This window comes from Rhopalosiphum padi, chromosome 4 (assembly GCF_020882245.1).
Source record: "Rhopalosiphum padi isolate XX-2018 chromosome 4, ASM2088224v1, whole genome shotgun sequence".
In the NCBI taxonomy this organism is placed as follows: Eukaryota; Metazoa; Arthropoda; class Insecta; order Hemiptera; family Aphididae; genus Rhopalosiphum; species Rhopalosiphum padi.
The window spans coordinates 39302683-39320523 of record NC_083600.1 but is presented as its reverse complement, the minus strand read 5'-3'; the positions used below and the strand labels follow the sequence as shown (position 1 = coordinate 39320523).

At 30.3% G+C, this 17841-nt stretch overlaps 1 protein-coding gene across 1 annotated transcript in view; it reads right to left on the bottom strand.

The window, feature by feature from the left end:
• Positions 1–1451, bottom strand: part of LOC132930656 (protein pangolin, isoforms A/H/I/S) — a 54715-nt gene extending 53264 nt beyond the window's left edge. The window contains 1 exon segment of the mRNA XM_060996638.1: positions 443–1451. Within this exon segment, the coding sequence (XP_060852621.1) occupies positions 443–607 (165 nt within the window). The 5' untranslated portion in view covers positions 608–1451.
• Positions 1452–17841: the final 16390 nt, after the last annotated feature.

The window sequence follows — 17841 nt, the reverse complement described above, 5'->3', positions numbered from 1 at the left end:
AGGCGAGAGGGGCTTAACAATGGTGTATTGGTGTTACACCTGTTTTCACCTGTTCGTCGTGAAACAACCCCTAGTATTGTAATTGGACTTGCCACGGATAAGATAAACAACAATCTAGGAGATTTTGGCAATCGTCTAACTAACGCCGGCGTTCGAGTTCGGTGGGATGCAAGGTCTCGGATTTGAATTGTAGCTCGGGATTAAAACAAACAAAACCATTAAACGATAATTACTATTATAATATAATATCGCACCTACAGTATAATAATTATAATAATGGGTTGGGTATGGGGGTTACCGCTTCGGCACTACCCGCGTACAATAAGGACACAACGGTCGGCAACCCGGTTGTAGTGGTGGTTAAAAAAATAATGGACGGCAATGACTACTACTTATATTGCTAAATTAATATTGCATCATACGGGGGGGTGACGATGTTTACCTCAGATTCTGACAAGTCGATCAGGTCAGACTTCTCCTCGGTGACTTTATCGGAAGACCGTTTGACTACGTCTTCGCCGCCGTCCTCGTCCTTGAACACGATCAGCTCGTCCGAGCTGCACGCGTCCTCGCCGGCCGCGCCTCCGTCTTCGCTCGCATGGGGCATCACCTCGGCGGCTCGCGCGGCGGTAACCGCTACGCTCGTTTCTGGGGGAGGGGGTTCGCTGTGGAGACGAACGCCGACCACTCGGATATCGGCGGTACTCGCGCGGTTGTCGGCGGTGATGATATTATTATAATTGGTACGATTATTGTGCTTGGCGACAACCCTACCGGCGGCACATCGTCATCACTGCGGGATCGGCGCACCTATCGCGGCGGCCGGCGTACGGCGGCCGGCGCCGCCGGAACACTACCTTTGTCCGCGCGCCGATAACGCACCATCACACGATAAGACACTGCAGTGACGCGAAACGATATCCAAAATTCCGGAGACGACACGAACAGACGGCAAACGCGAATGAACGGCGCACGACGACGAAAACCGGCGCGATAATATTTTACAATATTATTATTGTTATTTATGGATATATTACCGGCTGTTCGGTGTCTCTTTCACTCGAGACTGACGTTCGACCGCGGATCACGACGACAATAACGTACGGTTACCTATTTAACCACCATCGCGATAAAATATATACCTAATTTATTTATTTGTTCGTCGTTTATATCGTTACGTCCGACACTTGTTAACGGCGCGCACTCGTGTCGCGTATTATTAAAATATTATTATTATTATTATTATTATTATAACACTCGTGTTGCTGACGCGTGTGTATGTGTGTGTGTGTGTACGTTGTACGTATTATTCTGTCTGGCGCATAACCGCGCGCGTTGTGCGTGGACTGACGTACTGAGCGCCGGCGACGACGGACGTGTTTTTGAACCGGACGGTACACTAATGTCGACGATGCGAACACGCGCGGCGGACTTCTCGACTCGTCGTCCGGTCGGCCGCATACCACACGGGGCAGAGCAGGGAGCCGACCAATCGACACGCGGATAACCTCCCCCGCAGCCCGCAGTCCCCGCACCGCCACCGCCAGGCTCGCAATGCGCCGTGCCACTCCGCGCGCGCACACGCACAAGCGCCTCGCACCGCACACACACACATACACGTCACGCACACGTATTATATATTAAAACTATACTCTGCGCTTGCCGGCTCACGCACGCACACCACACAAACGCACACACACACACACACACACACACACACACACACACACACACACGGTCGCTACTAACGCGTTAACGCTAGCGCAGGGATTCTCAATATAATATATTATTATATTATTATAGCTACCATATATTATTATATAAATTATAAATTATATATATGGATATGATATTGCTGTTGCTGTTGTTGTTGTTGTTGTTGTTGTTACTGTTGTTGCTGTTGTGTTGCATCGTCGTTAGTCGTCATTATTTGTCGTTGTATTGTATACGGTCTCGGCGCGAAACTCGTTCGTAACCGTCACGGTCGTAATGTCTTCGGTGGTTAGTTTTACCGCCCAAAGTCACCTATGGGCTATGGTCACAGTGGTTTCGTGCGTTGACCGCCACTACGGGAGACCCGACGACGTCTCTCCCCGGATCACCACCCCCCGCCCGACCATCACACCTTGGCTGAAACGACAAAAAGTATACCACCACCGATCGACCGGTACTTGTTGCTTTGATTTATAGATTTACGCTTTGTATTACCTTATTATATTGCAATAATATCCTTCCTCGACCACAACTACGTCCGAAAATATAATAAACGAACATAAAAGAATATAAAATGCGTTAATTATAAATTATTACAAATATTATTGAAATATGTGAAAAAAAATATCTAATAAAATGTGGTACTATCAAAGCGTAGTATAAGATGTGCCATTAAAAAAATATAAAGATAATAATAACGATTTGAGTGAATTCGCTTGTTTGGAAAACACTAAATAATGCATTATGAGTGAAAAAAGTTGTTGATGTGAAACTGCCGCTGAGTCCTATCACCAAACGAGTATTTCAATAATAATTACATTGACAATATAGCACAAATTTCAAAACAATGGTGCCATCGGTTATACATACTTATTGAAATTAATCAGTGAAATGGAAAATTCTGAAACACTATAGTTACCTACCTATTTATACAACCTACATATATTTTCATATAGTTCTATATTTCTGAACAATTTAATAATATTAATAAGAAAATAATAATTATTTATATTAATATATTATATACTTGTATATTCATATTTATATTAAGTAAACTATATATTCTTGAAATGGTGAATAATAAATTAAAAATAGTTAAATAAAATTGGCAAAATGTAAATTATTTATAAGTACCTATAAAAAGTAAAACTGTCAAAGTATAAGGTACCGACTTAATAAATACCTATAAGTTATAAAGGACAGCAGAATAGGTTTTTTCAAATGTCCGACAGCTTATATTTGCTAAAACATATTTAAATGTGTAAAAAGACAAATATAAACAAACATAGCAGATTTTATTCAGAAGAATCTGATTTTGTGTTATATTCTTATATTAGCTATAAATATTAGAGCAAATCGACCTGAAATCAAACTTAAAGGCAAGAATATTATCCAGAGTATCTCTTTAGTTTTACTGATATTTTGATTTTTAATAAGCTATGTGTAACTATTTGTAAAATACCATAATAATAAAATTATAGCTCGCTTTAAAATTTAAAAGCCTCTGACTTCTGAGATGACCTAGATAATATTTTATAATAGATCAATTTTGAATTTACTCAAATATTTAACACAAAATTCTTCTGCCAATTCTAGACGTCAACCATTTCCTGTACTGATATTGATGCTATTTAGATTAGATTCTCCTAAAACTGAATAAGCATCAGTCAGTGGCGTAACTGGGAAAAAATCTAGGGGGGCAATGTATAATGAGTGTAATATATTTATTATTATCAAAACCCTGACACCCCTCCCCCCACGGTTAAAATATATACCTTTAGCTTTCAAAAAATTGTCAGGGGGTGCAAGTACCCCCTCTTGTCCCCCTCCCCACAATTACGCCACTGGCATCAGTACAGTCTTAAAGTAATTTATGCATTTTTACAAGTATAAAATAATTATAATAAATAATACTGTCTAATATTTAATTTATATCGGTACTATTGCATAAATAGTATTGCGGTAGAACATGGTTCATAATACCTAAATTATAATATATATATATGTATATAATATATAATAGGATGCATATATTTTATTAGTAGACCACTGACCACATATTGGAAGATAGCCATACATTTTTAAAGGATGAGAGATTGTTCTAGTATAGTGTTGGTTCTTGTTTGGTTGCAGTGTACACCATTTCCCGAAAATATCATAAGTCATAAGTCATAACCTATAGGATTCTGGATTTTAATATATAGTTTGGCTATGAATAATACTTATTGAAATTTTAAATACAACAAAACTATTTCATAGTCTATTTGAATAGGCATTTAGTTTTATTATTTACTGGTAATATAAATATTAAATCCTCTGTAATAGTTAATTTAATTCATAAAAATAGATAAGTTTTTAATTCGTGCGGTATATTTTATTTCTTGACGTATTATATAATAGACATATTGACTAAATTGAGTTTTGACAACAAATTATTGATATTTTGGCTAATATTACGTTTGATAAAACATTTTTTTCACCAGGAAAATGATAACTGTGGGAAAATGTACAAAAATTTGCGTCAATCAGTAAACATGCGATAATCGCAGCACTCGAGCATTCAGAGCCTAGAAATAATTTAAAAATTCAATGTTTGCAACTATCTACCAACTGAAAATAGCAAGTAAAATTTAAAAACCTTGAAGGATAAATAAATTGAAATGTATTTATAGCGAAGGAAAATACTTTCTTTGTACAGAACATCGTAGATATTTCAAAATAATTTATTATAAGTACATAATATCTAATATTTAATTCTTAACCAGCATTTTATAATTACATAATACGAGAAGCGTTTACCTTCCGTCGCTATACATAACAAGTTCCAAGAAATTGAAAACTAAAAAAATGTAAACCCAATCTAAATTAAACTAAAAATTCGTATACGAACGTTATCAACGGTTAGACTTAAACGTCTTGAACTATTTATTTTATTTATTAAAGAAAAATCCTAATTACGTGACAAGGTATTAGATTATATTAGGTTATTATATTAGGTTATTAAATTTGGCCAATGATATAAAATAATGTGGATTATATTATTTACTTACTTAATTTGTTGATGCTGCGTCCTATGTACATGTTTAAAATCACCACACATCCAGGCGTAACAAATTGTTACTATAACAATAACATATTTTGCCACCGTATGTGACTGGTGCAATGTTTACTAACCATATTAACCGTACCAAACCAGCTGGTATCAGCCCAGTTATCAGTTTATCACTTATTATTATTTTGATGATTTAAGGAATACATTGGAAAAGCACTGTAATAAAAAGCAAATGATAATGATTAATGAGTAATGACATATATAAATTTATTGTAAGATACCTATATGTATTACCAATGATAATTTATCAGAATTTAAGCATACAATTGAGGTGATGCAAGAATAATAAATATTGTCATAATATAAAACTATTACACATGTTTTTAATTTTTTAATTTTACCGCATTGTAATTTTTAAAATAAGTACTTATAACTTGTTTTAACATTAAAATACTAAAAAAACCTATGTTGAGCCTTGGATAAAATGCTTACTTTTAAATTAGATGATAGGTCATTCTCATATAACTCTATATAATAATAATAATAATAATAATAATAACAAAGTAGGATGGTTCTTTTGAATGTAAAATACGCTGTTAGGTATGCATAAATATAATATGCATATCAAGTATGATGTCAACACATGCTAATAAGGTCTTTTTATTTCTTAAACGAAAAAAACTAAAATAACCATTAAGAGTTAAATAATATGTCGAAGTTATATAATTGTTGTATATTAAAAATTAAAATCTAGTTATAAACGTTAGCATAAATTCTTAACAGTTAACAATTGTCAGTTACTTCAAAACATAAAATAATGCTTTTATTGTATGCAATTTATATTTTATAGATTGAATTGTGTTATTGCCTTATTGGTGTACACAATTTGTCAAATTTGCTTTATATATTTATTGCTATTGAGGAGTGATGTAAATGAGGTATGATGGGTAGCGTATCCCCTTCATATGAGTGGTGTATGATGTAGGAGGCAAAGCCCCCACCCCTGGTCAAATCCAGGTTGAAGGCAATCGTGCAAGTGAAGTATACCTATATGCCGATTTGTTTCAAGTCCTTCTTTTTTATTTTCCAAATCAATCACTTTTATGCTATTTCGATTATTCGGACAACGCAAACGCAATTTTATGTTGTATATATACAATCACAATGTATAATGTAAAAACTATAAAACAATAATTTTAAAATAGGTATAAATCTTAATGATATTGTTATTTTGTAAATAGAATCGGCTAAAGCTTTATCTAGATGAAAAAGATGCATCTGAAAATCTGCAGGTTTTTCATTTATGCTTGAACTTTGAAGGTAAGAGTTATAGCAGTTATAGAGTTAAATGTATAAATATAATTATATTTCGTAGTAATCTGGCATATAAATGTATACACTGTAATTGTTGGTTTCTATACATCTATATACTTATTTAGGTATTCGTATTCTAATGGTTTTTTGTGCGCATTGTATTTTGATTTTTGATTATACTATTTATAAGTTATACTATTAAGTCTCGATAATTATTTGTTATATTGTTTTACTTAGTCACTTAGAGTATAATATTTGTTTATAAGTTTATAACATTAATTGTTAAGTTATTATTTGGTGCCTAGTTTCCAACCTGTCTTAATTTTGTAGAGATAACCTATAACTTATTATAACCATAGTACAACGATGATAGATTATCGAAAGTAAATATTATTATTATTATTTATCCTAAAACATAGTATATTTATTTTTTTTTGCACATTTGTACAAATAATAACATGCTGATGGATACACTTCATAAATAATTTGTTGGTAAATGAATGCGTTGTCAACGCAAACATAATATGTTGATATATTAATATTATGTATAGGTACATAATTATATTTACTTAAGAATAGTTAGGTAAAATAAAAGTTTTAGTTAAAAATATTAAATTAGAAGTAATTTATTAGCATTTTTGTTTTTAAAATGGTCATAACACTTTAAATGGAACACTTCAATACAGTTAAATTATTTTGTAGTAAGTATACCTGTTACTTTCTATGTAGATTGTAGGTATATAGATTTATTCCTCCATGGATATGATATTCAATAATATTTTTGAAGTATGTATGTATACAAATTGAATATAAATATAGTTACATGTTGTCATGTTGATACCAATAACAAAAAGTTTAAACACTATTGGCATTAACTTTTTTTGAACTCAGATTTTTAGTTACTAAAATCACATCGTCATGAAATCTTACTTGTAAATTGTAAGTAGATATATTACAAATAAAAAGCACGATATAAATGTATTACAATAGTCAGTATTTATTTTTTTATATCCTACTGATTAAGTTGTGGATTTAGATTTAATGATTTTGAATATGTATTGATTCCAAATTCAGAAAGAATTTTTTTATAAATTTATTATTTATTTATTTATTTGTAATATTTATACACATAGTCGTATATTGATTTATTTACAATTTTAATATATAACGCATACTATATGTATTGTATATTACCAAAACGATACCATTTAACGGTATAACGTATATAATTGTTGAATTTGTGAACTAAATAATTAAAGTTTATTTTCTCATTTTGAAATTTATTGTGTATATTATAGTCACTAATTTACAAGTAAGATTAATTCATAGAGTTCATACCATTTCTCTATGTTCTAGTACATAAGTCCACGCATACTTCAGGGTTTTTTAGTATATTAAATACACAATCTTAATAATAACTATAGGTATTGTTCTTAAGAATTAAATTTTCTAATAATAAATCTTTAACGTATTAGTTTGACGATTACAATATAACGAAAATTATTATACATATTATACATAGTTTTTTTTAACAATAAATTAAAAATTTTCTTGTGAAATATAAACACAATGTAAAAATGTAAAACTTGTTATTTTATAATGTATACAATTATATAAAAAAAAATAGTATATACTATATAAGTACTAGGTTTAGAACTTAAATATATTTAGTATAAACCTACTGATTACTGGTACTCGCTTACTGTTAAATCATTTGTGGCATCATTTAAATTATATACCATCATGTCACCGTGGATCATGATGCATGTGACATGGAACAGTTGTCAAACGTTTGTACTCATTTTGAAAATTGTATCAAAAAATATTGAAAAATAGATATCAAAATATTAATTTTACTATTAACTTAATTTGTTTTTTATTCTAACTACTTCGATCTGCTTATTGAAAATGATAAATAAATCTCCATATAATACTGTTTTCACATAATAGATTTGTAAAATAATAACTTCTTTGCGTACATTATTAGGTCAGCCGATATAAGTATGTATATTGTATACTAGGAACCTAACCTAAATAGCAAAAAGCACGTTTCGTTTGCGGCGACCAGACTTGGCAAACGTTTGTATTACTAGTTGTGATCAAATTGTGATTGTGTAAATTAATATACAATTATATATATATATATAGTTATAACTTATATATAGGGTATGGCAAATAATTAAATATTTTTAACACATCAGTTTATACTCAGCTTTCAACTTTCGTTATGAATATGGATATTAACTATAATCTATATAAAGCAAATACACATATAGGATAGAAGTTTAATGAAAATACAAACATTTCACTCAACAATTATTGGATTCGTATTTTTTTATTTTTTTTTATAATTATAATTATTATCATATTTTATTATAATATTTATTCTAAAGCATTTTACATTTATTTTACATTTAATTTTAAAAAGTCGTGTAGAAATCAGTTGCAAAAATGTACGTAAATGATCATTAAAAACAAATTAACGCAAACGATCGATTCTGTCGCATGTAGTGACAATAGTGACATATTAATTAATAATATAATATTTATAATATTACGTAGTACGTACAATGTTGAATTTAAAATACACATTTACACGATAAACGGATTCGAAAATTGATGCGGACTATGACGGTTACGTATTATAGACTAATAGTAATGATAATTATTTGACCCAGTATTCGGTATATATATATTAAACGTTATTACATTTTGTCCATGTCCCACCAAACAACCGACACTTTGCGACGGCTGCACATAATACTTATATACCTATATATACATACATAATTGTTGTGTTAAAGAAAAAACAGTATACTCAATGTAAGTACCTAACTTAACCTACCTCAAATCTATATGAGGAAATAATATTTTATTTGTATTATACCTATAAGAATATAATGGTCTTCGGTCTTCAGTAATACAAAGTTGATATAACTATATATAAACATAAGTGTACGAAGTGTCGATGTATATACGTGTATGTTGCATAGCAATAGCAATACAAGTACGTGATGTGCCGTGTGCGTTACGATGTATATCAATATATAAAATTAAATGTTATTTTTTTCGCTATACTCTATAGTCTATACTTCTATAGTCTACGCTATATCGACCATATCGTATTGTGGCGGGTTAGGAAAAATACTTTCATCGTATACACTATCCGCGTGTAGGATTCGAAATCGTATTCTTCTTTAAAACTATTAATATAATATTAAGTATACAGTTCTGATATACGAATAAGCACAAGTCAAACACTGCCGTTTCTTGGCGTATAAAGGTACGTCTTGAGGGTTCTGTCACTGGACAGCCTCCCTCTCCTCATCATGTAAATTTCCATATCACATGTATTATATTAATTGCTTATTATACACAAACAAATTTGTAAATGTTCTATTTTTAATGAAAAAAAAAGAAAAAAAGACATAGGTATTATTCTGAGTTATTGGCTAATGGCTAGTATCTGCAATACGTATCTTTTTTTTGTAAAACATTAATACGACCACACGATACAGTAAGCAATTAACCGATTTCCATTCTATAGATGTTTTCTTATCTCAACGAGGACGCTTAATTTAGGCGGGAACATATTGTATAATGTATATAATATACAACTATAATAATAACGGTATACATAATGAAAGGGAGGGTCCAACACTCCAACAATAACATAAATCACCGCAGGTTTGTGAGGGGACTTGTAATTATATTTGAATAAATTCAATAACATTCGTACATACATGATCATATATTTATTGGGTTTAGTTTTTTTTTACACAATATAATATAGTGCGGCTGGCTATAACGTTGAAAAGAAAAAAAAAATTAGGTTCAGTTTGAACCCATACCCCCTCCACAAATGGTTGCGCCACTAGGCGTTGTACGTGTACTATAGGGTGTTATATATTATTATACCTATATACGACGACGACAACAATGTCCAGTGTTATAATAATAATAAAATAGGTATATCATAATGAAATCGCACCGCATGGCGCATGCGGTATTATACCTATATAATAATTAAGTTAAATATGTATATACCACTGATATTTCCTTATGGTTCGCTGCGAAAAAGGCTGCGGACGAGTGCGTATGTGCACCGTGCACATAATATAATGAGTATAATAATAACGCATTATAGGCGTATAATATACGTGTAGTGCGATTATACACTCACGCGCCCGCGAACGCTCCGTACAACATTTCACGGGTTGTTAACGTGCGGCACGACAGGGTAATATAATATATATATATGTATGGTCTACTCCACTGCATCCGTGACCCATCGTCAGCGCGCATATTATTATAATATTATATATTTATATTATGTATATTAATATTATTATTGTTGCGCCGGGCTTACTCCCGAACTACATACGCCATACGAAAAAAAAAAAAAAAAATTATTGTTGTAAAAAAGGAGATTCCGCCGCGGTGCTACATGTTATGTATTACATTGACAACTGTTGTACGCACGCATATAATATAAATATATGACTTACTTAATCTCGCTCAAAGAGCAGTACCGACTTTTTTTCCCACACGAAAATCGCGATAACAGCTCATGTTGGACCGCGGCGCTGCAGTTGTATACTGCAGTGCATAAATTATATTCATATCATATCCTGCGAATTATATATATTATTAAATAATATGAGCACAGCACCACATGGGTATCAGCGTGTTGTATAGCTATATTACCCGTAACGGTACCAAGCTGGTAGGCATCAGCGGTGATTTAAGAGGACGGTTTACCACGTGCATTGCCCCTGTCTTACTATAATAACGCATAATACCGAAAATTTACGTTTTACTCTGTTAATTTTAATTCCAGAGTGCATTTTTTATTATCAAATTTAAAGGTGAGATCAGTATCTAGATTCTAGAGAACCTCAATGATTTTTACTATGTTTTAATTCAGATGTAAATTGTGAGCGTTTTAAAATTTACAAAAAACTTTAACAACTTACGGTGCTCATAACTTGCTTCAAGATTACAAAATATTACAAAAACCTATCGAGGTACTTCAGATAATATTTTAATCTTTAAATTTTATAATAAATCAATTTACTCTAATATTAAAAATAAAATGATAAAACAGATAATTCTTCTGGACGTAAAATTTACTATGTTATGCGTTAATAAAATGTGGGAATATGGATATCTATAACTATACGTCCTCTTAAGACGAGCTTTTAGTTTCCCGGGCGAAAACGGTATATCAGCCGTTGGATTTACGCGGTATATATACGTACTATGTATTATAATGTCATCACAACGGGGGAATAAGCGCAGGTTAAACCGCATCTAAGTCTCAAAAAAGACTCGAATTTATCGTCGTGGTTTAAAAGAAAAAAATATACGGCTTCGAGCTCTTATAATATACTATAATAATATTAGGTGTACATACCGCGTCACCGTGCAGTGTATATATATAGGTTGTCGTCGACTCACTACTTTTTCGCTCCACCGAACTCGGACCCCAAATCCGCCTACACGAGTCGCGCGGATAAGGGTGGGAGTGGCGAACACGTAAAATATATTTTATATAATATATATAAGCATCAGACATCACTGTGTGTATAAGTATATATTATATGCGTTATTGTATACACACCATACATGCGCGTTGTATACATATAAATAATATAATACACTACACATGTATTATATTGAGGCGTTCGGGCGACTTACGATGGGCTATTCCGAGAACGTTCGCAGCATCCCCTGCAGATATATCGAACATGTATACCGCGTTTAATAATATTATTTACGACGTATATCAGGGATGGCGAACCTTTTGATAACTGCGTGTCAAATCAAAATGTTTGGTTTGATTTTATTTGCCTCATGTGTCAGAAACTTTTCAGACCTTCTTTTTGCTTAAAAAATAATTAAAACCTATAAACATGATTTTATTTGATGTACGTATTTAATTTTACGAGATTAGGAAATGGCAAGTACAGATTATGTTGATTACGATAGCATAACGTTAATAATATCTTACAATATATTACAATAATAAGTTAAAAATAATTTTAAATTATCAGTAATTTTTTTGGAAAATGAAGTAAAAATTATGAATTATATTTAAATTGGCGTATCACTCTGTGTCACGCGTGACATAGGTTCGCCATCCCTGACGTATATGGAACTGTATCATCACATCGTATGTTATTATTATTATTACGGACGTGTTGTAAAAAGTAAAAACGCATATAATACATAGTTGTGGACGGTCATCATCTCGTTGCGCGATTGAACGACACTATAAGGAATACGGATGATGCTGCAACTATATGGTTATAACTTTATAAGGCTGAAGTTTATGGCTTTATAATTGTTTTTTTGTTTTTATTATTTTTATATCATCTAAGACGATACTTTTCGAACTGAAAATTTATTTTAATAATAACACATGAATCTAAATAGCTTATTATAATTTGCAGCATTATTCGAAATTTGATTTTCATTTATTAACTTACTAACACGACTTTTTTCGTTTATGATTCATGTTGCATTATAATAATTTCAAAACCAAATAATTTTAGTTAAGTTTTAATTCTTATTCATTTGAAAAAATATTTGTACTTTTTAAATATAAACCTAACAAATAACTAAATATTAAAATATACTTCTTCATACAAATAATATTAATAATATTATGCTAAATATATTTTGTTGCGTTTTATTATTTAATGTAAAATATAATGAATACAAAAAATGTAATGCATTAAAATTAACTATATAGGAAAAGTATAATTTATTTTGATATTTTAATGACTTAAAACTGTTTTTAAGGGAATTTTTAGATTTTATATACATATATTTACATTTTTATAGGACTTCAACTTCCAAGCCTTATTATTACTTATGGTACCTATTTACGTGCATTTTAAGTACGCACATACATATTATATCCTATATACTTATACGATGTGACTTTCATTATAGATTAAATCATAGGTGGCAAGTAGATAAACAGTACACATGACAGCGCATACATACATATTACATATATATATATACTGTCATATTAGCACACTGCAGAGTATATATTAAGAACAATGATCGTCGTGGGTTTCCTATTATCGACGGGGGAGGCCCGGAGGGGTTAAATTTCACGTTGTTTTATATTAATATGCTACACGCAATTTCAAATCGGCATTTCGCGCTGAAGCTATCGCCGACGACTAAATAGAACTTTTATTATTTTTTTGGCGGGGGATACAATGTCCATAGGTTAATTTTTTATATAGACACAGAACGTGTATTTGTGTTTATAATTTTGTACAATAAATAATAACAATACTATGTAGAAATCATGTTTATTTGAAAAATTTCTTTACCTGTAAGCACGTTAAGAACCGTTCACCAATCATCGAAAACAATAAGACATTCATGATTTTTTTGGGGGTATAGCACATCTTCATATACATATATTTTCGATGCGTGAGTGCGTGTGGCCGTCATTATACTTACCACTTATCCATGTAACACATATTTGGTTACGAAAAACGCCGAAACTTTTTTCAAACATTAAATTTTTTGGACTTTTTGTTCTTTTGTAGTCCTTATTTCCAATAAGGAAATAATACAATATATTATTATTGTTAATCATTATTGTCATCATCAAGTATTATCTTAACGATGTTAATAGCACGCGAGCCACGCGAAAAAAAATAGTAAAACGGCTCGTATTAATAATATATACGGTTTTAAAAATGTAAGGTGGGTGGCTTAAACGATTAACGAAAATCGAAATTCAAACCGCCACGCTTGAAGAATACTTAATTTAACGACGATTTCATATTTATTCATATATTATTGTGATCATCCTACTTCCACAGTTCTATAAATATTATATAAGAACCTAAAATGTATTTTATAATATACCTCTATGATGTTTATCCATTCCAGACTAAGCGTACATTATTATGACGTGTACCTATTGGTATAATACTATATAGCAGCGGTTCCCAAACTGTGCGCAGGGCCTAGGGACACCGCGAGAACTTTCTAAGGGCACCGCGGTCTACATAAAATTGATTATCAATGAGTATTTTTTTTTGTTCTATCTTTTGTGTTATTCACAGCAGGGCACCGTGGCTAAATTGGATCCAAAAAAAGACACCGCAGAAAAAAAAGTTTGGGAACCGCTGCTATATAGATTATAGACATATAGGCATAAAGTGTATACTTAATGCTAAAGTATCGATCGCGGGAAAACGCGTTTAGATTTACGTTGCAGTCAGAGTAGTAAGCGACGATGAGCTCCCAAGGTATACAATAATATTATAATAATATAAAGTATAATGCATATTTATGTTTATTACAATGTCAACCTATTATTATTACATTATTATATTTTCGGTGGAATTAGAACTTGCAGTGTACTATTAAACAACGTGGATTGCAATGGACATTTAGCATTAATTGTATATACTTATAGAACCGCGTACGGTAGGTACGTCGGTACCTAACCATGGAATTAAGTTTTACGTCTGTAAAATATATGTAATTTGAACATAGATAAAAATTATCTTTTGTTAATTTGGGGCAGCGACGACAAAAAAGTGCTTTGTAGCAGTTAACAACAGAATTGACGAATATTATTTTATTCGTAAAACATATTATAGTGATTATACTATAGGTCCATAGCTGCATCTAAATCGTTAAAATGCGCCTAACTGGGAAGTATTAGCTACGCGGGTAGGTAAGCATATATAATAATAAATGTTATCCTTATCATACAGAGTTCAAGTTGTATACTTTGTACATGCCAGTAACTATTTACTATATAGTCATATTATACTACAGGTACAGTAAGCAAAAAGCGCCTAAACACCTACCCATATCTAAACTTACTATAGTTACTTTATTAGTTTAATATTCAGCTAATAAGCTACAATACCCATTGACCATTACTCAATAACATACCTACACAAAATTTATAGATTCATAGCATAACGTTTTTATCGGCGATAACAGTCAGTCATATATCATTATAATATTGTTATCTTACATTATGAAAAATTAGATTTACCAATGGCCGCATGAAACTATAAAATGTTTAATAAACGTAGATAAAAGTAATAACATGAAAAATATATACGCATTTCTTCGTCCGTATTCGTATAATAAGCATGAGTAGCATGAATTTATATTTACCAATTCACTGCAACTTGCACACAATTAATGATTGGCGATCGATTATTTAAAACAGAAAAATTATTTAGTGATTTAGATTAATAAAAACAATAATTTGGATAAATGTAGCCTTTTGGCAATGGGGTATTTGCAATTAATTATAACTTTAAATTATTGATATCTTATATTTTAATTTGTGATTTGTGAATCACTCAAAGTTGTTTTCTCAAAATCAAACTTAATTAAGGTATTAAAAGGTATATTGCATAATATTTAATTATTATTTAATTATAGATGGGTACCTATAAAGGTACATATTATTATCGTTATTATTTTAAAATAAAATTAATTTTTGGTAGCATAGTCTACTTTTATATTGTAATTAACACGTCTTAGAAAATTTAAAACAAAATATTGTGTATTTCAACAATCTTCAAAAAAGTACCTACCCATCTAATTCCACTTACTAGTAGCTTCTGTTATAATATTAAAATTAATTATTAAATTACACACTTGGAATTAAAAGAGACAAGTAGATATATAATTATAAAAGCAATTTTTTTTATTTAAAAAGTCCTTCAGGTTTCAAGTACATTTCTAAATTATTTAAGCACTTATGGCTTAATTATTTTTAAAAGTATACCAATAATGTTCTGTATAGTAATGATACGCGAACATTTTTTTTTTTTGTTATTATAATGTTAATATGGTCATGGGTACTTATGCCTATAAATTAAAAGATTTAAACAATTAAAAATGTTTAATTAGTGTTTAAATAAAAATAATATAAATTATTAACCTAATGTCTTAATAGAATGCAGCGTGTTACATTGGTTATTGACCACAAATCATCACGCAATATAATTATAATTTACAGATATACGGTATCTTTTATTGTTTTACCTTATTATTTATTAATTTATAAATATATTATATGTATTATACAAGTATACTAATACCTTATTTTAGGTAAATTAATAACCTTTTTAAAGTGATTATTTTAATTTTTAGTTTTAAACAATTAACCGTTTTATTTCAGTATAAGTAATAGAATAATAGAACTAAATATTGACGGTACTTAAATTATATTCGGCTTCGGCTTCGATAAATGACAATTGTTGTGTTTCGGCTTTAAATAACTAAGTAAAAATTTTCTATCTAGACATCTGACGATTTGACATTGAAATTATTGAATAATATACAGGTTTTCCGTGAGGATTTACTCAATTCCAATATTCCCTGAAATAATGGAGATACCATAATTCTGTTTTTTTTTTACAAGACTCATGAAGACAAGGACTACAAGTAGTTCATATTTTAATTTAATTTAATCTTTTGGTGAAAAAGTTCCAAAAAAAAAAAAAATTTTTATATAATTATTTTCAAAAAAATCGAAGATAGTTATTTTGTAGGGTTTATTTTTCTGAAAACTTTAACGTTTCAAGTGTTTCAACATTTTATTAATCGTGATTTTTAATATTATTTTTACTTTTTAGTTTGGAAAAAATTAGTTAATTATTTAATACCATATAAGTGCCAGTATTATCAAACATGTGGCCCGTTGACTCGTGCCCGTATAATAATACAAAAATATTCTTAAAACTAAAAAATTATTAAAAATCATGATTCTAATAAAAATAAATTTTCAAAAAAATAAACTACAACATGGCTATCTTCGGTTTTTTAAGTAATTAAATAAATAATTATTTTTTTAAACTTTTTTTACGAAAAATTTTAAATTAAATTAATATATGAAACACTTGTAGTCTTTGTCCCTGACCCTTTGAGTCTTAAAAAACATAATTATAATATCTCCATTACTTCAGGAGATATTGCAAAGGATAAATCCTCACGGGACACTGTATACTAAATTACTAAATCATTACAACAATATTCTTATTTTAATTTAATGTCATGATTTATGTTATACCATCATTATAAAAGGCATAGCACATTTTAATATTTTATACATTTAAATTATTATTTTATATTATTCAACTGTAATAAATTAATTAATTATAATTTAAAAAAAGTTTAAATGAAGCGCTATCTAGTGGTTTTATATTTATCACCTTTTTTTATTTATGGTCATCTACATAATAAAATAAGATCATACATCAATTGAACTAAGCGTTTATTAAAGGCGGAATTTTTGATTACAGCCACTGAATGATCCACGGTCTTAGCTCTTAGATCATATTATTTATGGCTGTGATCTTGGCTATGCTGTGAATTATTTAAGTGGGCCGTTTTTCGTTAGGACTTTGAGAGGCATTTTACAACAATACAACACACCACTAGATAACAGCCTTGCTGCGCTAATAATAATATATTATTCAAAAAGTAATACAGTTATTATTTTACAAAAATGGTTACACATAGCTGAGACTGCTGAGAGACATGTTCGGTTTCATGTTATTAATTCGTGGAAATTGAATATTATCCCTAGGACCATATAATCTAATTTCTTACTTAGAAGTATCACAGACGTACACGTACCTATAAATAATAAATTGATATGTTAAGTATTTTGGGTTATATTATCATTACGTATATATCTTTATTATTTTACAGTAAATTCTGTCACTGTGATAGTATCAGTGTAT